The sequence below is a fragment of the Bacillus rossius genome, chromosome 5 (genome assembly GCF_032445375.1).
Source record: "Bacillus rossius redtenbacheri isolate Brsri chromosome 5, Brsri_v3, whole genome shotgun sequence".
Classification (NCBI taxonomy): Eukaryota; Metazoa; Arthropoda; class Insecta; order Phasmatodea; family Bacillidae; genus Bacillus; species Bacillus rossius.
The window spans coordinates 43,221,374-43,248,729 of NC_086333.1; the positions used below are offsets into that span (position 1 = coordinate 43,221,374).

Here is a 27,356-nt window from a genome sequence, read left to right on the forward strand (position 1 = left end):
AATCACTACACACGAGCAACGAATTCATGTCTGCAAAAGATGCTTCAAGCATTATGATGATCAGGATAGGGTTAGTGGGCTCACTGGTCTTCAGTGTTTGGAAAAACACAGTGAGCTCTGCAAACAGCATGCTGCTGTTCGAATGGAAATGCCATTCCCCGATCAAAATGGGCAGCCACCTGTTCTGCAGTTCAAAAACTTCCACCATGCTGATAAGATGCCCATCGTGGTATATTGCGACTTTGAAGCTATTCTGGAGAAAATCCATACATGCCACCCGAATCCTGATGAAGCGTACACGCTGCAGTATCAAAAGCATAAAGCATACAGCTACTGCATTTATGTGAAAGCTGATAACACCATCATTCCTGCACACCTCACTTCAGCACTTCCATCAGAGCCTGAATTGTATCGCGGTTGTGACGCAGAGGATAAGTTCATCTCACGCATTGTGGAGATTGGTCATGATGTACAAAAAATATTTTCTACATCTGTTCCTATGACTCCACTCACACATGCACAGAACACTGCTTTTCTGCAAGCAAGAGTGTGTTGCTACTGTGCAGGAAAGTTCGGAGGAACTGCAAAGAAAGTTCGTGATCACAATCACTTTACCGGTGAATATCTGGGGCCTGCATGTAATGACTGCAACCTTCTCAGGCGCAGACCAAAAAAGTTGATTGTGTTCTTCCACAACCTGACGTACGACCAGAACTTCATTATCAGGAAGTTAGGGTACGACAGTAAAGACATCTTCATAATCCCGAATTCAGAGGAGAAGCTGATAACTTTTTCCAAGAAGTTGTATGATAAGTTCAGCATTCAGTTTGTCGATACGTTCCGTTTCATGAGTCGGGGTCTTGCTTCGCTCGCTGAGTTCTTGCCGGCAGACAAGTTTGTCAGTACTGCTGAGTTTTTCGCGCCTGATGAATTGGAGTTGGTTACCCGCAAGGGTGTCTTCCCGTATGATTTTGTGGATTCTTTTGCTCGACTAGATGATACTAGTCTTCCGCCTATCGGCGATTTCTACAATAGTCTGACTGATTCCATGATTTCAGAGATGGAGTATGCTCATGCAGTGAAAGTCTGGGACAAGTTTCAGTGTGCTACTTTGGGGGAGTACGCTGACTTGTACCTAAAGACGGATGTTCTGATTTTGGCGGATGTATTCGAGAATTTCCGTTCCATCTGTTTGGAGACATACAGCCTAGATCCGTCTCACTATATTTCTTGTCCAGGGTTCGCTTTCGATGCAATGCTTCGAACTACAGGTGTACAGCTAGAGCTTCTTACCGATTATGATATGTACATGTTTGTGGAGGCTGGTATTAGGGGGGGAGTAGCGCAAAGCATTAAACGTCATTGCATAGCCAATAACTCCTACATACCTGAGACATATGATGCATCCAAGCCATCCACATTCCTGGAGTACATTGATGCAAATAACTTGTACGGGTGGGCGATGTCTCTGCCGCTTCCAATTCGACATTTCCAATGGGCAGACACATCAATTGATGTCGTGTCTGTTCCAGATGATTCTCCTACAGGCTACATTATTGAGTGTGATGTGGAGTACCCTCCCGAGCTCCACGAAAGTCATAAAGACCTGCCATTTCTCCCCGTAAATCAGTGTCCGCCCGGCTCAAATCAATCAAAGCTGATGACAACACTTGAAAATAAAGAGCACTACATTGTCCACTACAAAAACCTACAGCAAGCAGTATCTCATGGGTTGAGAGTGACTAAGATACACCGAGTCCTACAGTTTGAGCAGTCGGCATGGTTGGAGCCCTATATTCGGCTGAATACCAACAAGCGGAAAGCAGCAGCCAACGAGTTCGAGAAGGAGTTCTTTAAGCTCGCTGTGAACTCGACATTTGGTAAACTGATGGAAAATAAAAGGCGGAGGCTCAAAATGGAGTTCGTGTGCTCTGAGAAGAGGTTCAAGAAGTTGGTGTGTCGTCCATCCTTCAAGGACCGTACAATGTACGAACCGAATTTGTCTCTAGTCCACCTTAATCACGAGACCATCATTTTCGACAAGCCGATCTATGCCGGACTGGCCGTACTAGATCTTTCAAAGACTCTCATGTACGACTTCCACTACAATACCATGAAACCCCGTTACCATGACAATATTCACATGATGTATATGGATACAGACAGTTTTGTGTATGAGATCCAGACAGCAGACTTTTACTCAGACCTCAAAGCCAACCCTACACTGATGGCTAAATTCGACACCAGCTGCTACCCTTCCGACCACCCATGCTTCTCCCCCATCAACAAGAAAGTTGTCGGTAAATTCAAAGATGAATGTGGGGGAGAAGTGATGGAGGAGTTTGTAAGCCTACGGGCCAAACTCTACGCCTACAGGTGTGGTGGTAAGAGCGAGAAAAAGGCCAAGGGCATCCAGCGATGTGTGGTCAAAAACCACATAACATTCGATGACTACCTGGATGCCCTGCAAGACCACCGCACAATGAGGGCAGGCGTTAGAGCAATTCGCTCCCGTCAGCACATACTCTATACTGAGTACAGCAATAAGCTGGCCATAACGTGGGAGGACGACAAACGGTTGATCTGCGAAGATGGTATCCGCACGGTCCCCCACGGATATGTTGGATGCGATGAATAATTTTTTTTCTGTAAATAGTTTGGTTGTTGTTTCCATTAATTTTATAGTTTTTCTGTTGTTTTTTTTTCGTTTTATAGTTTTATTTTGTTGTACAGTTTATGTTTTTGCTGTACAGTTTTCATTTTTGTTATATAGATTATGTTTTTGATGTATAGTTTTCATTTTTGTTGTAAAGTTTCCATTTTTTTTATGTGTTGTTTCTGTTTTTGCCCAATTTTTGATGTGTAAAATATGTTCTTAATTTAGTAAATACAATTTTACCTACATATTGTTTATTATTTTTAATATAGAACCAATATCCCACGAGGTACTGATACTTATAAATATCTTACAGAATGGTGAAATGCAATTATACACAAACATTAAAATATCTGCTTCCATGCAGCTTTTAAAACACGAGTACGCAAACATGAGAAGAGAATATTACTTGTGAGTTAGGACTCGGAAAAATTTCTCGTCCGCTAAGATGGAGTAATAAAGGTTTTTTTAAATTATCATTACTTTAACTAACGCATCCACAACGATAGTATTGATAACATATATTTTAGTTAAAACCTATAAGTGATAAGACTTTAAGAAAAAATGTCGGTTAAAACAGCAAAATGACTGTGGATTTTGTGGATTTTGTGGATTCTGTGGATTTTGGTCTATAAGGTACATAACAATGTTGGTAGAGAATTGTAACTCGACCTTACATACACTAACATACTTTATAAACCTACAACCGATGATGACACCCATCATATGAAATCAAGATGGCAGTCTCCACTAAATAAGATGGCTGCCTCCAGCAGACAACGATGGTGTATATATTTTTTCCTGATTTTCTAAGTTAATAATTATGATTTTCCAAGATGGTGGATGTAACGAAAAATTGTAACAGGAATGAGTGGGGTGTTCGATGACGATGTTATTGTAACAGAGGGGTGGGGGTGCTAGATGATGTATTTGTAATTTAGAGGAGTGGGGTGTTCGATGCGTAGGTTTTTAATTAAAATTTTATTAAATAACATTTTTTTAATTTTATTTTAAAATTTTGATTATTTAATTTTTTTATAAATTTTAAATTTTTTTCCATTAAAATCGGATAATAAATAAAGATTTTCAAGATGTTGGACGAAACTCAAAATGGCGGAATGTTCTAGAAAACAAAATGGCGGATAAAAACAAAATGGTTGCCGGAAGTGACGTAATCCAAGATGGCCGCCGGAAGTGACGTAATCCAAGATGGCCGCCGGAAATGAAGTAATCAAAGATTGCCGCCGGATCCCCGGATCCCCCTCCCCCCTCCCCTGCCCCAGGACCTACTATATTTACCTACTAACTACCTATTGTAGACGAAAATTTCTTATAGTTTTCTTTTCTGTTATAAAAATCCCATATATATATATATATAATTATATATATATTTATATATATCGCATTTTCATGGGCCCGATAAATGCCGTATTTTTGGACAAGTAATGTCCAAAATTATAAATAAAATACGGTAATGGAAATTCTCGGTCGAGTAAGTTATGGGAAAAATCCGAACAATTGGTTCGAAATGGGGAAGATTTTTTGAAAAACAGAAAAATCGCAACAACTCCCATAATATGAATAATATCGCATCCGTTTTAACGTATGATAACTCGGATTACCTAATGCCGAAAAATGTTTTCTAAATACATTTTTGATACGACCAGCCATAACTGCATGGGTTCGAAAAAAAATTTCACCGGACAAAAAAACGTAACTGCCTTAGTAAACACCTTATCAAATCTGTTTAAATTGTTTGTAATAATATCATAATTATTTTCCAAAACTTTGTCTAAAACAATGTTTGATAAGATGCTTGGTGTTGAGGATAGAAAAATAATTCAAAATTTTGTACCATGATCGCTATTGAATCCCTTCGTATTTATTTCATACATTTTACATATTATGTTCAAGAATCGATTATAATATTTTTTGTTGACTAAGGAAGCCATGTATTTGAAATTGCTTGTAGGACAGAACCCCACTTAGCTAAACACACGACCCTGTTTCCTCTTACGACGGCAGCGCGCGCTCTTGTACTGATAAGACACATATTTAACAGCTATTTCCACGGAAACTGTAGAAGCAATTGAGATGGGGCTGCTTTTAAAAACTAATTCAATTCATTGTGAACATTTTTCTCGCTTTCGTCCCCCATCTATCTTTAACAGAAAAAAAGTTTTCCGCGGGTCAACTTTTTGATGTGTCAGGTTGTGAGAAAATGCATTTCAATATATTAAAAAAAAATATTTAAGTGAAACCTGTACAGTTTTTGTCTTAACATTTGTTCGGTGGCGTCCTAAGGCATTAATTTACTAATAAAAAAAATCTGAATGAAATACACAAATAGGTTTTCTTTTTTTGATGTGAAACATATCGGAATACTTCAAAACAGTTCGCAGCGAATAAGTTATGTTTTTTAATTTTTTCGGACACTTAAAATATTGTTAAGTTTTCAAAATAAGCATTGCCTGATGCGTATTTTGATTCTATACAATATGAAAAAAAGCTTGGTCCAAAAATTAAAATTTTAAATTTCGTTTGATATTTGGCAACAACGCACGAAGAAACAAGGACAGTGCTAACGGCAATCGGCGTGTGTTAGAGAGAGAGAGAATGCGCCCATTTACTTCCACACTGCAATCTAAGAGTGGGATGCTCTATAGAAGGGGATTGGCCAGTCATGGCTGCGATTGGCCTCATGACTAACTACCCTCACTTCTTAACTCTAGACTAAAAAGTAGGTAAGTTTGGTCCAGGTAAAACCTGCGTAGACACAGGGAAAATCCTGGGCACTTTCATACGAGATGCAAAATTTCATGCATTAATTACAAGCAGGTCGGTTACAGGAAACATAAGGATGGTTCAGGAAGAAGAGTTGGACACAGTAGAAAGTCTACCATGCGGGGGTTGGGCGCTTGGACATCAGCTTGTTCCGTTCACGAAATTACTCCTACCAAACGCCGCATACCGATAGCTAAAATGTTACATACCAATAATAAAAGCCACGTGCCAACGCCCCACATCAACGTCTGCTGCGTTTCCCACCAGTGTACAAACCAGGAGTGACTCCGCCGGGAATCGAACCCAGATCACCTTGGTGGAAGCAGTGTGATACATCTCCACCACCGTGGTCGCCATCAGAGCCGGTGGCTTTCAACGACACAAAGAAGAGATGTTTGGAAAGGCATCAGCCATGCCCGGAGCAAGGGACCATCCTAGCACACTTTTGGAAATTACAGTAAATTTACGGACTTTTAAAAGAAGAATTCGTTTGAAATAAACGAATTCTTCGTAATTTCTGATAACTCGCTATTCGTAGAAACAACGTCGTATTTCGACTTATATCAATTTTTCGTTGTAAAGTTGGTAAACAAAACACGTGGAAGAAATAACGATGTTTTTTTTCAGTAGTCTTAAACAGTGTTTGAATGTTTTGATTTATACAAAGATTATTCCTTTGGATTAATTTTTGAAGTTAAATGTACTTACTAACCATATATGTACGAAAATAACTATAAATTTACGAAGATCCCTTGATAATAATGTAACAAGCATTCTTCGTTAATTTAAGTTGAAAAATTTAACGGTGCATTTGCCTGGCGCAATATCAGGAATCCATGGCCAACCTAAATCAGAATCATCAGACGGATAGATTCGATACTAAAGCCCTCACAAATTACGAGTCCGGTGTCTTCACACTACTCCACATCGCTCTGTATGAAACAAACAAATAAACAGTCAGTTACATTTTCGTAATTTTTTTTAACGTGTGTTCAGAAATGCATTTGAATTTTTCACCAAAAGTTGGCGCTAAAATATAAATAAATGCTGTTTTTTTTAAAACATTTGTGAGTTTTTAATCAAATTATTATTTTTCGGATTTGATTAATTAATTTCGCAAAGTAAGTAAATATACAATATATCGCTGAAAATCAATTTTGATTACGTAAGTCGTCCATTAAAAACAATTACCCATTTTTTTAACGTTTCATATATAGTATTAAAAGAAATTGAATCTTTTAATAAATATTTCTCGTGTATATTAAAATAAAGTGTTTGTTATATTCATAATTTTTCAACGGTCATCTTAGGCGTTTTACAACTAATTAGTTTAGTATAGCAATACTCAAATCCTCCGAAACCCTTCATTTTCCCTCTGAAATGTCGTCCAGCAAAGTGCGTGCTTGACGGTGATCGGGGAAGGAACTGTCCCCAGCCACGTCCTTGGCCGGCCACATCACTTCATCGCGGCGGGAGAGAGCGGGCGGCTGTTTCTCGCTCGCGATCCACAACCCGCCGCTAAAACGTTTCCCGCGCACTCTGCGACAAGGGCGCGCGTGTGGTCACGCAACACCAGCGCCGCGACCTCGATAATCTCCCGACTCACGGCTACGGTCTCGCACGCTATGTTCATTTGTTTTCTTTTTTCCCCTCATTAATTCATTCAAGGGCTTATCCTAAAATTTTAACCCGTTCTGCAATAAATATTTTTTAACATATAATCCCTTCGTGTAATATCACAGGTGTAAAAAAAAAGCGTCCAAGTATTCGTAATCACCATTAACTTGCGCGACTTTTTACACACATCATATCACAAAAAGTGAATACCTGTTTAAAATATTTGTGTAAGAACAACCGAAGCAAGGAAGGTATCGTGTTAAAATGTTACGAATAGCCCTTAAATATACGTAATTTAAATATATATATATATATATATATATATATATATATATATATATATATATATATATATATATTGCGAGTCAAGTCTTCCAGTACTCGCCAGAGATGTGTTACATTTAACCTCGGTAAAAAGAAAAATCGTTCTCGCACGTAGCAAAAACACTAATAATACGAAATTAGAACACGAAATTTAACGAGGAATACTTTATAATAATGCCAAGCGTGATAATTATCCGCAAATTGTGTTTTAACTACATTTTTGAACGCGAACTACACATAGTTTCCGCGCCCGCCACTATAATTCGATGCCAGGGCAGCTACGTCCAAAATAGAATCATTCCATTTGCAGACCGAAATTTTAAACAATATAGTGAAACGGCTCCAATAAAAGCGAAAAAGAGACGAAAAAAAAATTTAAACCCTGGCTTTGGACCTGATTTTCGACAAGGAATTTCATTAAAATTTTGCACTTGTTAAAATTCATTAAACAGTTAATCATATAAAGTCACACTTATGCCCATGTAAACAGACCTTGAACTTGCATTACATTGCTCAAATGACATCTCCAATACGTGTATTAAATTATTGATGTACATTAAAATAGATATAATAAAATAATAAACGAACTGGAAATAATAATTCTCCATTTAGAACATTTGAGATCAAAGACTTCGGCTCTTAGGCTGTTTTCATTCAAATCATGATAATTCTCCTCGGCTGATATTTTCATCTCCACATCTTACTTAAGTTTTGTTTAATTGCCTATGCATTTCAAAGTTTCTGTCACTAGTTCTAACACACCTACACTGTTAAAACTTTTCACATTTATTTTACGAATTATACTTGTTGCGAATTACACAGAGATTTATGTTAATTTACGGATTTTTTCATAAATTTTACGGACATTGAGGTCATCACTATCTGAACATGAATGGCATGAATCCAATATAATATTCTTGGTGTATTAACAAACCTTTCACAAACTTGCTTTAAGAATGCTCTTCTTTAGTCCACGTGTAAGTTTATCTTTGTTTAGATCGAAACATGTAGGTAACTCGGAAATCAAAATAAGGCGTAGTTTCTAAGAAGATTCGGTTATTTGAAATTACGATGAAATCTTTGTTTATTTGAAGTTAATTCTTCGTTGAAAAGTCCGTCAATTTACACTGTTACCACCACAATTCTGTGGCTAATCCAGAAGCTCGTGTGCAAAATGGAAATTATTTTTCCCAATAGACCCTATTTTTGTTGCAGAAAATGTATTTTTGGGTATGCAGTGCACGTGGCGATCATACCAATGTTACCTACATCTGCCTTCGACAGCCTACTCTATCATGCACAGCGTTGTCAAACAGAATAGAGAAAGCTCTGTAGAACGAGCTGTACAACATGTTTCCCAGAGCTCCAAGCAGTTGCACCGCGACGGTTGGCTGCCCTCGACTGAGTTGTAGAGAGGCCATTGTGACGTCACAGAGGCACACTTTCCAGGAGTCCATACAATCCATTTGAAATCCTGCAAATCAGTGGAAATGGTGTGGCCGAATGTTTACAGTTAAGTTTTCCATCCCCATGACGCATCGTGGGTTCAATCAAAATTTTGGGAGGATCTGTTTGAAATATGTACATACTGCAATTACTATAATATTAAAACAGTTATATTTTTTGTTGCATTTATGATATTTTTTACGTAAAACGGTCTGAGATTAATCCCCAACATAACCTAAAACCAAACAAAAAAATTCATTCCCAAGCTACACAGACTTTTTTGATGTTACAACCACCCTATTATCAATACGTGATTTAAAAATAAATGACGCATTGAATAAAACAACAATATAATATAAAATACTCCCCCAAACCAAAAAAAACAACACACATTCGCAAACCTATATCTAGTACACACAAGTTGAATTTTATTGTACCAGAGCCAAACAAAGTCTCAGTTCAAATAGAACGATTTCTATTCTAAAGAATTTGGTGAGAAGAGTTTTAGTCCAAAGCTTTATTTGGACCAGAAAAACGCAAGTCCAGTTCCAATGCTATGCACCTGTTGTGGATTCTGTAAAGATTCCCCCCATTTGGAAGAAATTAAAAAGTTTATTCTTGCCCGCCACACGCATAAAGAGGTTACTCTCCTAGTTATGCTTTACAATTGTGACGCATGTTCGATCGGTTCTGGGGTAAATATTTGATCTTTTTGGTGCGCAGGCGACAGTTTGCTTCAGTGCTCAGTGGTCACTGCGCAGACACTGGCAGAAGGCGACGAGCAGTCACTGCTTGCTGTGAACGTCACAGAGGCGGGACGAGGAGAAAGCTGGCGCCGCTGCCTTCCTAGCCACTTCGTTAACGACCACGTGGAATTCTGTGACGAGAAAAATAAAAACAACTCCGCTCCACTTCAGCTGTGGCATTCAGCGAGACAGTCCGTGAAGAAATATTTCTGACGAGGGCTGGAGATCTACGAACCGAAAGAACAATTTAAAAAAAAAAGCTTCAATAAAGCTAAATTTAATGGGAGACCTGAAGTTAACAGTGACTGGTTGGTACAGATAGGGTACCCTATGTGAAGTCATTGGCGTTAAAAATTTAATTAATATTTCGAAGTCTCTACAGTTGTAATAATACCGCCAAAAGATACTATGCTATGGGCTTTGCAAACTCTAAATGTGTGATCTGTACCTTGACGAAGACACATTTACAATGTCATTGGATAGAAAAATGGCATGACATGAACATTTCTGACACGAATATGGCGTGTTTCGGGACATATCTAAACTTCAGCTCGCGTAAAACAAAGCTTGTTCCACAAGTTTTAAACGGTGATTCGTTCATAGATCTCGCAGTAATTTACTCGAAATGCTATGGCGGACCCGTGAATGCTTGCCGATAAACAATTACGGTAACTCACGTTACACCGGCACAAAGCAACGGCTGTACGTGATAAGAATTTGAAATGAATGGATGGTGTTGACTCATTAATTTGGCGGGTCGGGTTCCATTCAATGTGTGAAAAATATCCGCTTATTATGATGTGGTAATGTGAAAACTTCAGAAACTTTTTGGAATAATTATTTTGCATTCGTTAAACCTAAGATCCTTGGACACTAAGCCTAACGAAACGGTTTATCTGAAATAACACACAATGTGTATATAAAATACAAAAATAAGGGTACATTACGCAGGATTTGGAGGATGCAGACATGACAGTGAGCGTAAATGATTTCTGTGTATCCCTGGATCTGTAACCGTACAATGGCATACAATGAATTTCTGTTTTGTGGAAAGCCATACCGGTGATCGTTTGCACGGTAAAAAACACACATGTTTAGTTGTTAATCTTGATGATATGGCATGTCACTTATAAATGATCTAGTGTCTGTCAATATACACCAACGATAATCTAAAGCATTTTCATATGCATGTTAACGTATTTTCATTGACTTTTCAGCCATTTTTTATTTCCTGTGAATGTACTTTCCCACAAATTAGACTTTTGTTTTTGGTACATTATATAATTAGTATACTCATACATATTAAATAACGTTTATAATAACGACGAGTGTAGTAAGAAGTAAAATTAACGTACTTTTCAAATGTATATGCCTAAGTGACTTATTCCTTTGCCATTAAAATGACAAATGTTCAGAAATTATAGAGAGCGCTAAGTGCGAAAATCCACAGTTGGCGGACAGAAAGTAAAACAACTAAATCGCTTCATCCTGCTTCACTACCTGCAGTAGGCAGAGACTGTGGCAGATGTTGATTTAACGTCATTTTCGAACATGTACTCCGTGGCTACAAGTTACTTGACCTGGTTCGCAGTAACATTCTAACGAGGACACACTAAATGCACTGTAATGAACACGCACAGGCTTGACCAGTTAGTTGTTCATCGTGAAACAAATGTTGGAACTGATAAGGTAGACACGAAAGTGTACGACCTCGCATCGCCTCGAATACATTCAGTAAGTTCGGAGAAATTTGGAAATTATATACATATATACAGTACAATAGTTTATGTATTATTCATCATCTATTAAAAATAGAGTAAATATAGTACGTTATTATGTAGCTATTAATCATGATCTATTAATAATAGAGTGAGTGGACGAAATTCAATCCTAAAGGCTAAAATAATCTTAAAAATTGAAACGTTCTCATTTGTTCAGTACTTTAATTTGTATTTTAGTTACGATATATTAAATATATATTTTTTATTGAAATAATAAATAAACAGTTTACACCAGTGGGAGAATTTGACTATGCTCCTGTAACTGAAAGAAATAATATAATTTTTTTTGGTAAATGGGCGTTAAAAACAAATTGACATATTCACTGGTTGTTTTTTAAATTTCAAACAATATTTTTTTTACATAAGAACTACATGTAATGTTAATTTTTGTTAAAAGAAACTTGCTCTCTTTTTGAACCAATACTTACCAGTTATTTATTCGTTAGCGCGATAAAGAAAATGAAGAAATAAAATTCGCCCGGCTAAAAATGACAATCTCTCAATGAAGCGATGTTTCTCTGTCGCGTCGCGCTGTTGCGAATAAAGCATAAGTTGATGGAAGAGGTCCGTCGAAAAGTGAAAACGTGTGACCGTTCCGAAATGGGCGTGGCGCAACGCTCCTAACGAGTGGAAGAGCCCGCACTTGGCCGCCATGTCGGCCGGGCTCTTGCCCAATGAAGGAACAGGTTCCAGCGCCTGGGGCGAGCGACCGACTACGTCGCCTCGCAGCTGCGTCACGCGTGCTGCAGGCGCAAAGGCCCTGTGACGTGTCAAATATTTGTCTCCAAATTTTTTACACGTCACATATTTGTCTCCAATATATTTTACACTTCCAATGTTTTTCTCCACTATGTTTTACACGTCAAATATTTGTCTCCATTACATTTTACACGTCACATATTTGTCTTCACTATATTTTACACGTCACATATTTGTCTCCAATATATTTACACGTCACATATTTGTCTCCAATATATTTTACACGTCAAATAATTGTCTCCAATATATTTTATATGTCAAATATTTGTCTACAATATATTTTACATGTCAAATATTTGTCTACAATATATTTTACATGTCAAATATTTGTCTACAATATATTTTACATGTCAAATATTTGTCTCCAATATATTTTACACGTAAAATATGTCTCCAATATATTTTTCATATCAAATATTTATCTCTAATATATTTTACAAGTCAAATATTCGTCTCCAATATCTTTTACATATCAATTATTGTCTCCAGTATATTTTACAATAGAGATGGATGGATAGTATTGAACGGAAAATAGCTTCTAAATTTTCTCTACCAAACAATATGTTTGAAATTACGTTACACTGCCAAAATTAATTTTTTCTTCTGAGCTATCTGAAATTTCTCATTTGTAATCTCAATTTTTAAATGAAATAATGCATCGCAGAACTGGAAGGAATTTTTGAACACATGATATTTGTGCATTTATAAATTTTTTGAACGTGTATAATTAATAACATATTGAAATAAATGTTCACAGAGATTTTTTTAAAGTTAAAATAACGTAATTTCATTATAACACATAAAATGTTTACGCATACGACATTCATATAAACATTATTTTAGTTATTGCACTTGTATAACCTCATCAATCGCCCACATGTTCTTAGTCAATTAAATGAATCGTTGTGACAGAAACTGTTGTAATTTCAATTTTCACTAAGCACGATTTTAGCTGTTCGAAGGTATCCAAAATCTAACATATTTTAGAACCCGTCCTATATGCAAAATATTTTATGGGAAATCAAGTTATCCAACTTGTCAAACAAACATGTTTGCGCTAGAGATTTTTGCGGTGACGACATAACCCTTCACCTTTATTTGACACAACATATTGGAAGACGTTGTAAGCGGAAATCTGACAGTGTGACATGGCCTTAACGGATACTCGCGCCTCGAAGATAGCGGAGCAAGCTGGATTTGAAAGCGCGTGGCTGGCTAAGTACCTACAGATCCGGAAAAAAAATTTCGGGAAAATTGTATGGTAATTTCCCGGAAAATTGTCTGAAAACTGTAGAATTTCCAACGAATTATACTTTCATATAAACACACCGTTTTATCAGTCGTTTTATACAAACATAAACAAATAACAAAAGTAGTAATCTAACATTTGCTAAAGAAAAACATAAATACAGACATACTCCACAGTTCTATAGCTACTTTTTAACTTATATATATATTTTTCCTTTACTACAATAAAAAATGAACGTAAAAGTTTAAAAGTGGTATAAAAATTACAATAAAGAATAAATACACAATACAAACGTACACACCAAATCATAGAAAGAGTGTAAATTAATATAATCTTAGTAAATCAATGTATCTTTAATTATGTAAATCTAAGTTCGTATTGGACCAGAAGGGGGGGGGGGGGGGGGATTTTCCTGGAAAAAAAATTTCGTTACATTTTTCCCACTCACATCTCAATGGATACCTACAATTATCACTCCTGTACTTTTTTCACTTACGCTTGTGTACTGTTTCTAGCTAGCCTAAGGTATTACGATTTCGGTACGTACCTATTCTTAATGAATAAGAACACTGAATTTTTGATATTTTGATACACGCGCATCGTAATACTTTAATTTTAGTGTTTAGTGTGTATAAATTAGACGCAAACAAGAATAATATTAAGAGATAACTTTAGAAATAATTCTATTGATATGCAGTTGATTTGGTCCAATATGTAATCAAAAAATGATTTATAATAATTAATCTCACACTAGAAATAACATGCCTTTCAATGTGTACCAGTATATCTGTTAAAAAAAACCTTGTATGCGACGACCAAATTAGATTTTTTTAAATATTTTATTGGTTTATAATTTACGAAACGATGCAATACATGAAAAGCTGGCCTGATGAGTAAACCCATTTCGAAAGCGAAAACTGATCAAAACTTAAAACTTTTACTCTGAGAAAATAAAAAAGTTCCACGTTATTGTCAAGTTTTAACAACAAACTTTTCTTGCGCATCGATTTTATACAAAGTTTTATTCTGCACAGCCAAAATTAATTAAATACTTTATAAGAGATTCTTAAATCTTTCTCGCATACTAATTTTTTTCTTATCACAGAATTGTTTGATACACAAAAACATACTTGCAAAAGTGAAACTCACTGACAAAACTCCTACCATCCACAAAAGTACCGACCATAACTGAGAAGTATTTTGTGGCAAAACAACAAAAATATTTTAACGCCTATCAAAAGCTCAATTTATTCATTACCACTATAACTTGAAATTGCTAATAAACTATTTGTAGATATGACAAAATAATTTGTTTCTGTCGCCACAAAAAATTTTGCAGGGTGAATAGTGACCAAATATTCTGGAGGGTGAATAGTGACCAAATATTCTGGAGACCATTTTTTTTTTTTGCCGGTGCTGGTTACGTTTAAATGTTGTGAGCTTGGCTTCACCGCGGCTGGACGAATCAATAGGAATAAGATAAAGTATGGCACATACCAAACCAATGCATTCACGTTTTGAAATAACACAATAGAAGAAACATTTATTTTAAGGATTCTTACATTGAAGAAAATGATTAAATTTTTTTTACATATTCCAGCAATGTTATAGGTAATACAAAACTACAATAGTAAAATAGTTAAAAATATATTTAGATAGACTGCATAAATAATTATAATGTATATTATTAAAATAATAATTAATAAAATCAACATAATTATAAAAGAAATACACTATAAAAGAAATAACAAATTTAATTAATTATAAAGGGAGGTAATTATAAAACAATTTTAAAAATGTGTTGACACTAATATTTTTTCATAAGTTATTAATTAGCCCACTAGCTGTTCTCGGCTTGAAAATGAGTTCCCGCAAATTCTGCACGTATGCACGTGTACACACATAGCATTAATAATTCTTATAATATTTTAAATTAATATTGCTGCTGTGGTTACAGTTATTGTTGAATGTATTGTTACATGCATGCTTGGAGGCAAGGCCTGGACGCATGCCAGGTACCTTCCAGCGTGCCTGGCTGCGACCCGCACGGGCGCTGACGTCACCTTACCAGGCGTGTCCTGCCGGATTACAAGGGTCTGGCTAACCAGCCCCCTCCACTCCCGCTCCACACTGACCCGCCTCCGACTACTGTCACTGACACTGTATGTGACCTGAGAATTCTGCGCGTTTTTCGAGGCCGCCGCTCGGAGTGGCGCGAATAAACGCCACCTCTCTGGACGTTTCGGGCGTCGGGTCGGCCCGGGATGACGAGACACGTCACAGCCGCTCTCGTCCCTTCGAGAATGACGCCATGGGGATATAAGCGACGACGCCGGCCTCCGCGGGAGTTCCAAGAGTTCGGAGAGTTCCGCGAGTGAATAGAAGTGAGACATCGAAGAAGAGGGGGGCTCGAGGGCGGTACGACGAGGAGCGACGGGACCGGGAGAGTGCGACTGAGTGGCGCGAGGCTTGTGTGTGTGGACATACGCACGGTAATGAACGAATCACTGTCCAGTGAGGAGTGTGAACTTGTGCCGTTTCTAGGTATGGCACTCGTGATTTTATGAGTAATTAATTTATTCACATTTCTTTTTTTTTAATCTTTCATGTTAAATAAATTTTAATATTTTTATGCAAAGATTGTATTTAATATTTATTTATCTTTACATATTTCATTATCTTAATGTTAAAGTTTTGTGTAGCTATTTAATTAATAATGTCTTAAATGTGTTTGTTTCTATTATAATCAAATGTGTAAGGGAAACACTAAGTACTACAATACTGGTTCTATGAATATTTTGTTTTGTTTGTATACCCTCTACTTGTTGTAAATTCTATGATTTCTGTCGTGCCAAACGAAAAAGACTTACCTTGCCCTTTTTCAATTTCTTTTCGGCCATTTGGCATGTAATTTTTTGGTGCGGATGTAAAAATCATCATAAAATGTAACAACCTATCTGTTACCGCCGTTTTGGGTGAGTAAATGTTTTGTCTGTGGGAAAAGTGTATCCCATGATAATTATTTTTTATGTATGGAGGTTAATATTTTTGTGGTTTCATTCCATAGCGGTTCGAGTCATGGGCCTCATCCTGGCTTTGGTGTTCCAGGAATCTAAATTCATTTTTGGGAATTAACCTCTACAAAACAAAGGCCAGAAATTTAATTTCATTATTATTATTATTATTTTAAGGTTATATAACTGTTTTCAACTTCTACGTGATCATCGTGCAAGTTTCTATTATTGAACTTGAATCAACGAAATAATATGGATTTCTACACTTGGGAACATTTCCGGAAATTAATTTTCATTCTGAAGAAAGAATTATAAGAAGACTTCAATAATTTAATATTTGTTTGATGAATTAATTTTTTTAATAATATTTGTTGAGTAACTTAACCTGTTTTTTACTTATATCTAAATAAATACTTGGTACGTACCTAGTTGTTCACGAGCTCGTTACTTAATATATTATAATACTCAGTAATATTTTGTTAATATGTATGTTAATTGTTTTGTTGATGTTTGTTTTACATTGTTGTTTTTACAAAGGCCTATAATTACAACCAGCACCAATCTGATATTTGCGTGTTATTTTGTTTCCCAGTTGCTTATTTCAATAGGTATGTCTTAATTCTTTTTAACATATTATGTTTTGTTATAAATGGCAATATGTTCTTATTTCTCTATAGTAATTTATACTAATCCTTTGGTTAATACATAATAACATAGTACAGTAAATGTAAACGATCCGACATATCTGAAACTTTCATATGTTATAGTGTCCTTGGGTAACTTCCAATGCCACACATTGAGGTTATGTGGGATGCTATAACAGATGGATGCCTTTCAGCCAAAAAAAATATGTCACAAACTATGGAACTTGACAGACATTGAGTGACTTGCGAATAAACATTTTTATAAGTGCAAGTGATTGGTGATCAGACATTTTTAAGTACAATTATTTATTAGTAATGTAAATATAAGTAATTAAGAAAACTGTAATAAAACTTAAGTGGGCTATCCCTTATGAACCCATACCCCCCACATACTCATAACAGTATTATTTAAGTACTCTTGATTTGTTCAGTCTTTTAAATTAGAAGTGAAACATATTTATATATTAAATAAATAGTTACTTCCTCAGTAAATTGAAAAATAAAGCAAGTGATACTGCATCTACGTGTCATTACATACAGTATGACCAGCAATGATGTACATGCAAAATGGAAAAAAAAACTTCTAAATCAATAAAATAAATGTCTAGTAACACAGCTACAGCACTAATATTTTAAATATTGGGCCATTAAATGCGAAATCATTTCAGTAAGCAAATCCAGTGGTTGAGATAAGGCAATCACTCCTCCCTCTGTTCGAGCATGTTTTGACACGCCGAGTGCCACACACAGTCGGGTTCAGGGCAGGGCCGCACACTCACCCCTCGGGAGTCGCGGAACAAGATGGCCGCGTGGTGCGGGTCGAGCGAGGCGTCCGACGCCCGGTGCGGCGTCGAAGTGACGAGCGACAGGCGGCGTCGGTCCGGGTCCAGCGAGCTGCGTCGCAGCAGGGCGCCTGCGCACAGCCAGCAGACACGCGTCACACACTCGCACACGCAACTACAAGCATGCACGAGGTGCCGGAACTCAACGTCCAGCCGAGAACAGTTGGTAGGCCTGTGTCGTAAACAATTTTTTTTTTAAAAGTAATACTGCTTTAAGCGCGTTGCAAAAAACAAAAGTGAGGAAACTTCAACGATGTGCGCCCACCATGCAACGATATTTTCACAGGATGAACAAAAGGCTACATACAAATGAAAAGTACATTTGTGTTTTTAAATCTTATACTTATTGAATACTGGTACTACATTTCACTAAAATAACATTTATTTATTGTGAATATTAGTGGCAGGAATTGAGTTTTTTTTAATTTATCAAGTGTTTTTATATAAATGAGGTTATGTTCCCGTATGCATAATTTAATTGCGTTATAAATTATTAGAATCAATTAGATCAAATATTCAGCATATTTATTGATTTTCATAATTATAATAAAGTTCGATTATTTTACTAAATTAAATAATTAAATTCTATTCTATGTGTGTTTATACAAATATTGAATAATGAGTATATATTTAAATTATATAATTTGATGAATTTATACTTTACTTATTGAATTTATATCACAAAACAACCTTTTATTATTATAATTTTATTTCCATTAATTATTTGCATGTAAAATTAAAGTTAGTTTTTTATCACATCTACTACGTATAAATTCTAGCGCGCGTACATTATTTTTTAAGAATCTTTACAAGAAATTCCTTTGAAAACTGGTTGCCAAGTACAGTTTGCAATACTACAAGAAAAATATTGTCAATTTGCACAACACATTGCTATTATTATATTTGCATACATGAAATAAGTTCAAGGAAATTAAACTGAAAGTTTATTGTCGCGCTTATGACAATTGGCACATGAATTTATATTTTGATTGATGTTTTATGCGTACAAGCCAATTTTTAATCATGGAAAATATAACAATATTTAACAATATAAGATTATTTTGTTTTATTATGCTCATTAATGTAGGCGGTTAGTATTGGAAAACTATTTAGGGAAATGTTTAAAAATAACTAACTATTGAAGGTAATGAATGACACAACACAAAGCAAAAATACCCGGGTAAGAATACGAACCTAGCACTACTGCGAACATTTTTTTGTAGCAAAACAGTTGTTTTAATGTAAGGATACACATTTACAATCATCTGTAATTTTACATAAATATTTGAGTTCTAATAAAAAACATTTTTTTTTAGTTACAAGCATTTTTTTCCCAAAGTTTTGAAATCCCCACCCTGCACTAAATTTTCAGATATTGTGACAATTTTCTTTTACGAAATCATCAATAACACTAAGAGACCATCGATAACAATTTAAAATAAATTCAAACATAGGTACTATACTTTTGGGGGAAAAAAAACTTTTTGCAAGACTTAAAGCGGTAAAAATGTTCATACTAGCTTTGAAAAAAAAATTGGCTTGTTTAAGCTTTATTGGAGAATATTCATATCAACAAATGGTTGCAAGCACTTGAACATGTACCAATCGGGGTTATCCCTAAATTCAAACTGAACAGGTTTAACGACAACAAACCATAACTAATTAAAACAAATATGGCTAAATTGGAGTTGTGCAGTAGCAGATATAATCAACAGGATCAAAAAATATGAATTTATGTTTTGTGTAAGTGAAAGGCCATACAGAATAATTGTTTGGAATGGTAGATTTGAAGAGTTTATTTCTGTTTATGAGGTGGTTGAGAAAAAGGGGAGGGTTATAAGCGCGACGCTGGTTCTACTGGCGCTGCATTGGCTCTGAACTGACGCGCAGTCTTCTCGTCGTGCATAGGTCAACTATGAGACGAGAGCGGTAATCATAACACTGTATGGTGAAGAAATTAAGATAAAGATGTAATGCAAGTTATCTGAGGGCTTTCAGATACAGAGCTGCCAACCTCAAATCACACCCATCAGTAATGGCAATTAGGTATATGAAAAAAGTACGCGTCAATCATGCACGATAAATTTTTCCTGGGGCATTATAACACACTCACAAGATAAAACAACGACAATAATATGCAAAAGAAAAAGAAAAATATGAATACAATGCAAATTAATACATAAAAAAATCTATTTGAACAATACAATCATCTGAATATGTAAGAAATATTAATAATTTTACTGGATATTTTGAATCTTCAATTCAATGTATTCAAAGTTAAACTTTAAAACAACTGTCTTTTTATTTGCTTCTTTTATCCTGGTTCGATAAGAAATGTCATGTAAACAAACAAGACAAACACAAGGACTTGTAAACAATAACTGCGTTCGTTACTTTCGTTTCTTCAGATGTAGCGAAAAAACGAAGATATAGATTTATTGCTAGTCACGGCTTTAAAATGTTCTGCATGTTTCTTTGATTCAATATGCCGTCTACAGTCATCCCTTTCACCATGTGCAATCGAAAAGTCACACGCGCATACATTACAAAACCGTGGCGTTCCAAACATTTGAAAACGACAATCATGGCCATTCTTTTGAATATTTAAGTGGAAAGTTCTGAAGTCTTGCGTGTTTTTTCCCACAGATGCACATTATTCTGTCACACGCTTCATTTCTACAACCGGCACTGAAGAACACAACACTATCGAAAAAAATAAAAAAAATTTCACGTCTGTAGACACGACAAAAACCGGACAAAAACACTATGATGAAAAAAATGGCTTTCAAGAAACAAATTAATACAACACAGGTTAGCCAAAGTACCGTACAAAAATTATCGTGATGTAAGTAGCCTTCAAACGATAAGTCCGAGGATATGTACTAGTTGTATCGTACAACGGACGTAATACCATCCCATTATTATTTGAAAACACGAGAATTAATTTACTTATTTCGACAGTACATCGAACATGCGCACACTTACTAGTTCCGTTATTTGAGCAACCAAGCGAAGTATTCAAACAGCGTTCACGAAACACGCACAGCAGAAACGTAAATTTTTCCGTTACCATGCAGCACAAAGCCTCGTTTCCGTAATAAACTAGCGATGTTCCGTAATTCCGTAATTCGGGGTTAAAATCCGTAATAATTACGGAAAATCCGTAATGGTTGGCAGCTCTGCAGATATATTTTACGGGTGTTTAATGCCTAGATATTATATTATTATTTAGCCATTTTCACAATTCTAAAAATTCAATTTAGAAACTAAATACTGTAACAGTACTACTCATCCGCCCAAACCGTATTCTTAAATGCTTCTCGTAAACAGACACCGCTCGGATGTGTTGAGCGGTTTTTAAATCGCGTGTTATTTTCTGAAGCTCTGCACATCACCGTGCGTGTGCAAAAAAGTAAGCGGGGACTTATAAGCACGCAATTCAAGTCCCATTCTCATAGACACCGAGACATAAATACAGCGCATGATTCGAGCTGTAAACAATCGATTCACCTGTAACCTGCCAGGCATGTCTTCATATATGGCTACCTAGACTAGTTGTGCCCAAATCCGAGCTCTGGGCTCAGCGGTTAGAGCTAATGACTTGTCGGGTCGGGGACGACAGGACCGGGAGTTGTGTCGTGCACACCGCGGAAGGCAACGGAGGCCCACTGCAGAATCACCTCGTCTGGTTCGGGCCTCAGGAACGACATGTTTACCTCCCCGTGGCGACGGCTGGGCATACAAACCAACATCCGGGCTTACCAACCAATTACCAAAGTCACGTAGGACAAATCACCATAGATATCCATCATAGATATTTAGGACAAAACAAAACAGATATCAATCATCACCGATATTCAGGATAAAACAATACATAATATGATCATCATCACAGATATTCAGGACAAAACAATACATATACCAATCATTAATATTTAGCACAAAACAATACAGATAACAATCATTATATATACATATGATAACATAATCCACGTCAATCACCATATATATTTAGGATAAAACAATACAAATATTAATACAGATATTTAGGACAAAACAACACACATATATGAATTACCATCCTATAGACATTTAGGATAAAACAATACACATGTCAAAAAAAGGAAGCCAAAACGCAGGTTTATTCCCGAGAAACTTTGAAGCGAGATGTATTCGCTCTCAGGACTGTCTAACCACACACTCGATATTTTAGTATATTAGTATTATTTATACCATAACTATTTTATATCGTTTAATTTTTCTAAATTTGGCTTCGTTAAAGCATGCTACATTACATAGTGGCATGTCTGAAGTTAATAACGCCCGCTTGCTACATATAATTTTCCCTGCCACGTCATTGGCGTTTCGAGTTGTATTAATTTCCGGGAATTACTAAAACTGCAATACTGTCCATAGGCATTATTTAATATTTTAATTATTATCTTCTCTGTCTTAACGAAGGCCAATTTTCAATAACAAAAGTTAAAATAAGGTAATGACAAAAACCATTAGCTTCCACTCAGGATCCCCTTCCCTCCTTTCCTATTAATTAAGGTTTTTTTTTTGTTTTGTATTTTATACGCTCGTTATCAAACAAGCTGCGGTTTAGGCTCAAACTAATCATTTGTAATTTAATTTGCCCTAGTAGCACCGTAGTCGGGATTTTAATTCTTGAAGGGTGTTGGGGAAGCGGGGTTGTTTTACGATTAAAGTATTTAATTTCACTTTGGACTTCAGCAGAATTACGTTTGTGAAATTGTTCGTTAATGAATTCAAAAACACTTATAACAGCAAATATGTTGTGCGGTACAATGATTCGTCTCTAAAATAAAACCTTTCAGGTTTTTTTTTTTTTTTTTCCCATTCTATATTCCAGGAGGTGACAACATTTTTTTTCCTGCCTGGCTTCGGGCCTGGACGCGGAACGGCTTTGAATTTATTAGTCGCGAAATACCCGGACAGGTTTTTTTGTAAATAATCCCCGACACACAACATGCCAACGTGGCACGCCGTGACGCGTGTTTCGGGCGGTATGTACTGTTGGCAAATGAGGCGCTCGACGTCGGCACCGAGGATCTGTCACCGCAGCGAATCAAGAGACCGTGGGGGGGGGGGGGGGGGGATGCCAGGGCGGCAGGGTTGCCAGCGCCGCCGCCAGGCCGCCAGGGACGGAACCCGGGAGCCAGTGACGCGTCTCGCGGCTGGCAACCAGGCGGGCGTGGCTACGAGCACTCCACAGTTAGTACTTTCGTACTAGATCTAGTACTTTTGTATCTTTTTTAGTGGTTTAGTACAGATCTAGTACATTTTTCTTTCATATAATAATATTATTGTAACTCCATTATGTTTTATTATTAAGCGTAATTATTTTTAAGAAACTATGGAATGTATGTGTGTGGTGTGATATTTAAGTTCGAGCATTGCAATGTCATAATAACTTCCTAAATTGTTAAAAACCATAAATTATAATTTAGTACTTTTTTTTTCTAATCTAGTACTTTTTTCTCGCCTAAGTTGGTACGAAATATTTTTTCCTTGTGGACACCCTGACTCAAAGGAGTCACGCTCCGCTCGAAACACGTACCGCGTCAGACGATCAAGGAGTACGTCAAATGGCAAGCCTCTTCTGAATACGTTCTTTAAATTATTCGTGCAATGGGTAATTTTGATTTAATACAATTTCTTGGACATGAGTCATTGCAGTTTTGCATTGTTGGTAATTGGAAAAATTTAGAGATGTATATAAAAAAAATTTAAAAAGAAATGAAAACATCAACCCACAGAAAACAAGCCTACAATCAGTTGATGTCAAACAGGTAAACCCAACGATGAAAGTAAACAGGTATTATGGACAAAACAGACGAACACGTTCAAACTTAAGATGCAGACTGCACAAGAATTCTATGGAAGGAATTTTAGTCACTGTGATCGTCTGTGCTATTATTTTTTCATGACTAAATTTCTTCCAGGTTAAGTTTGAATGTGTTCGTTTGTGTTGTCGTCGTTGTGTTGTGTTAATCAAATCCGAAATGAAAGTCCAGATATATATATATATATACATATATAAATAAATAGGTGTCTGTGGTTGTCGAACTATTTACATTAAATGAATTCCTATGCAGCAAATAATATACCTAAGTCAAATATAACGTAAATATATATTTTTTCTATCTGTATTTATAAAAATAACTTAAATAAAATACAGATTCTCTTGACTAGAAATTTAACACAGGTTTTATACCTATACTAACCCCGGGGTTTAAGTCTTTATTCAATTATACACCAAAATATTTATTTCCATTAATTATTACAACGCAGTGTGATAACGTTTTGTATTTTATTGTATTACTAGATGACTGGGTGAACTTGGTACCACCTAAAATTTATTTGATTGTAACTCTCATTAACCATTTTCAATCCTTATCAACCTTACAACTATAATTCATTGAGATCGAGGATGAATTGAAACTCGTTTGTAATTTAAATTAATTCAACGTATTTTATTTACATGAAAGATAAATGCAATTAACATTCAATGCAAAGCTTTCTGGTGAACTATATTTTTCATTTTGTTTTTCGGCGCATAAATAAACAAAGATGATGGTTTTCCGACACGCGAACCCACGATTTACAGTTGTCCATGCGCGAAACACGGAAACTCCAAGTTAATTCCGCAAACTCCCTACGACTGGCCTTGTGATTTGTTGATGCTCATCGCGAAGGCCAGGCGACCCGGAGAATTTCAGCCATTTGAAATCGAATGGAAAGTCCGTTGGAATCATCGGGATACGCGGAATCAAAACACTCCTTTCCTTTGTACTTTCCCTTGATAATCATCACCTCTATGACGTTGTTCATAAGCTTTTTCACAGCCAGTCTCGTTCCGTTGCATAGTAGAGGTTGATTGATGTTACGCAACATGATGATGACTGAGCCGACTTTCAATTCCAAATTGTAAGGGGATAATCCAGGCAATTCCAGCGAATTCAAAAATTCTGTAGGATAGCTGACTACCTCATCCTGGTTGATAACTGTGTCAACCGATTTGAAAGAAAACGACTGTCTCGGTATGAAATTTTGAATGAACGCATTGAGATCATCGACATCTTTGTTTTTCGCCGCCAATATGGCTCGTTCGCACAGCCAATTATGGGTTATCACTCTTTTTTTTTATGAAAAAAAAATTTTTAATGTAAAAGATTTTACAAAAAAAACGCATGGAATTAATAACAATCATGCATGGCGCAGCTTTTATACCTCGAGTCTCGCTGAAACGCATTTGTGATTATGTCTAAGCCTGCAAGTCAATTTATCTTAATAGAATGGCTGATCAAAAAGATTGTTCGCAAAATGTAATTAAATTCGTTTTAACCAAATGTATCCTCAAAATCCACTACATTTATTTAACGAAAAAACGATTTTAAATGTAATAGATTTCACACAACCGCACGGAATGTAATACATATAGGGGAAAAACAGTTATGCATGGCGCAGCGGTCAAACGAAAGGTCCGCCACGTACGACATCTATTGAATGTAATCGGAAGTGGAAATTCCCATACAAAATTACCAATTTTGATCTTTTCATTATTTCGGTTGTTTCTTTAGATTGTTCCAAATGTTATTTTTCCCTAAATCACCCCAGTATTAAGGCAAACCAAAAAAATTCAAACCGGTTGAGCCATTTTCGAGTTTTTGCGGGACTAACGCACGGCAATTGATATATATATATATATACACACATACATACAGATATATATATATGTGTGTGTGTGTATGTGTGTATAATACCAAAAAGACGCGGAGATCCAACCTTACGTTATTAGGTTCAGTAAAATTAAGTTTAGAATTTTCATAAGTTTATGAACCATGATCTTGTGGAGTACGACAAATGGATAGGCATAAGAAAAGGCTAAACGCATTAACTTCACCATAAAGTCAGTAGTAAATAAATGAATGAATGAACAAACAAATATTGTGTGGGTGTACATTCTTCCGAATGCCCAAGGTTATCTGTCGCCTGCGATGCAACGCTCGGTCAAGGCGATGTCGCCCTTCGTTGTCAGCCGGCCGCGACGTGATCGGCCGCGTCTCCATGACGCGACAAGACGCGACGCGAAGGATGCCACGCGACAGTAAAATATCACATTATTGTAAACATACGGTTTTCACCCAACAAAAAAAAAATTAACGATATTTAAGAACATTGTTCGTCATTATATACGCACCAAATACACGACATCATTCAATGTTTTCTTTCTTCGTTTTTTTTTTTAATCAACAAGTTTGAGATAAAAGTGTAAAAAAATCATATTTAAAATTTATTCTGGAAAAATTATTGTGCGAACAAATTTGAATTTTTTTCACAAATAGCAGAAACCTTAAAAAAAAAAAAAATACAGGAACACTAACAAACAGCAACAGTGCCACAATTCTAACAACAAAATGAGGCCCGTGTCAGAAAGGTCGCGCCCGCGACGCGACAGGTAGGTACACGGAGAAGGTCCCCCCCGGCATCGCGCGATGTCGCGCGGGACCGGCTCGCCGAAGGGCTTCGCTCTCGCGACGGCGCGCGACAATCGTGCTCTCGTGGAGCGACTCCCGCCAAGCCAGGGGTGGCCACGGCGAGACCCTGGTCCGAGCCCGACCCGACTGCGGCTTCCCCGCGGTCTCCAGAGTCCAAGGGGCGGGGGGGGGGACATTTCATTAGGGCATGGCCGATTGCTTCTCCACATTCCAAGCTTTTGTGTTCGTCCAGGGACGTCAGGGGGGGCAGCAGGGGCGAGTCGCCCCCGTGCTGTTATGCATGCGGGGGGGGGGGGGGGGGGGGGCGAGAGTAGCATTTCGCCCCCCTCCTTTTCACAGAATAAATGTTTGGTCCTAGCAGTATTTTTCTCAACCAGTAGTTATAAACGTTGCATTGGTGATTACATTGATTAGAAAATCAAATTTATGATTGTCAGTATACTGAAAAATTATTGCAAATTCCTAAATGGTATTTTATTTAAATTGTACTACATCTACTGTCAGAGTAGTATTTAATACATACGTCATCAAATTCTTGGAATGGTATAGTTAATATTTTGGTTCGGAAACTCATTAAATAGCACAATTTTGCATCAAAATTCCAAATTTTTCCGGGGGAGGACCCCCGGACCCCCCGCCCTAGAACTGAGGTAAGTGTGATACATCTTTTCGCCCTCCCACTCATGAAAACGTTCCAACGTCCCTGTGTTCATCACATTGCACACATATACAGAGAGCTACATATTAAAATGAGGGAGTACTTTCAAATCCTTTAGCGAGCTAAGTATTAGGGAACGGGTGTAAGTAGTGCATAACAGTGTGTCGTGCTACTGGGTTTTTGGTTAGGTGTGAGACGTATAACACAATTTTTAATGTAACGTCTTTGCTGCCATCTTGAATTACCTTGAAAATTGATCTTTACTTCAAAATTGGCCAAAATTGAACAAACTTAGCCCAATTATACCCAAA

At 36.6% G+C, this 27,356-nt stretch overlaps 1 protein-coding gene across 2 annotated transcripts in view; it reads right to left on the reverse strand.

Moving 5' to 3' along the window:
- Positions 1 to 27,356, reverse strand: part of LOC134531744 (5'-AMP-activated protein kinase subunit gamma-2) — an 810,162-nt gene that overhangs the window by 192,656 nt on the left and 590,150 nt on the right. For both annotated transcript variants that reach the window (XM_063367618.1, XM_063367616.1), the window contains exon 7: positions 17,800 to 17,933. In XM_063367618.1, the coding sequence (XP_063223688.1) occupies positions 17,800 to 17,933 (134 nt within the window). The remainder of the gene's footprint in view (positions 1 to 17,799; positions 17,934 to 27,356) is intronic.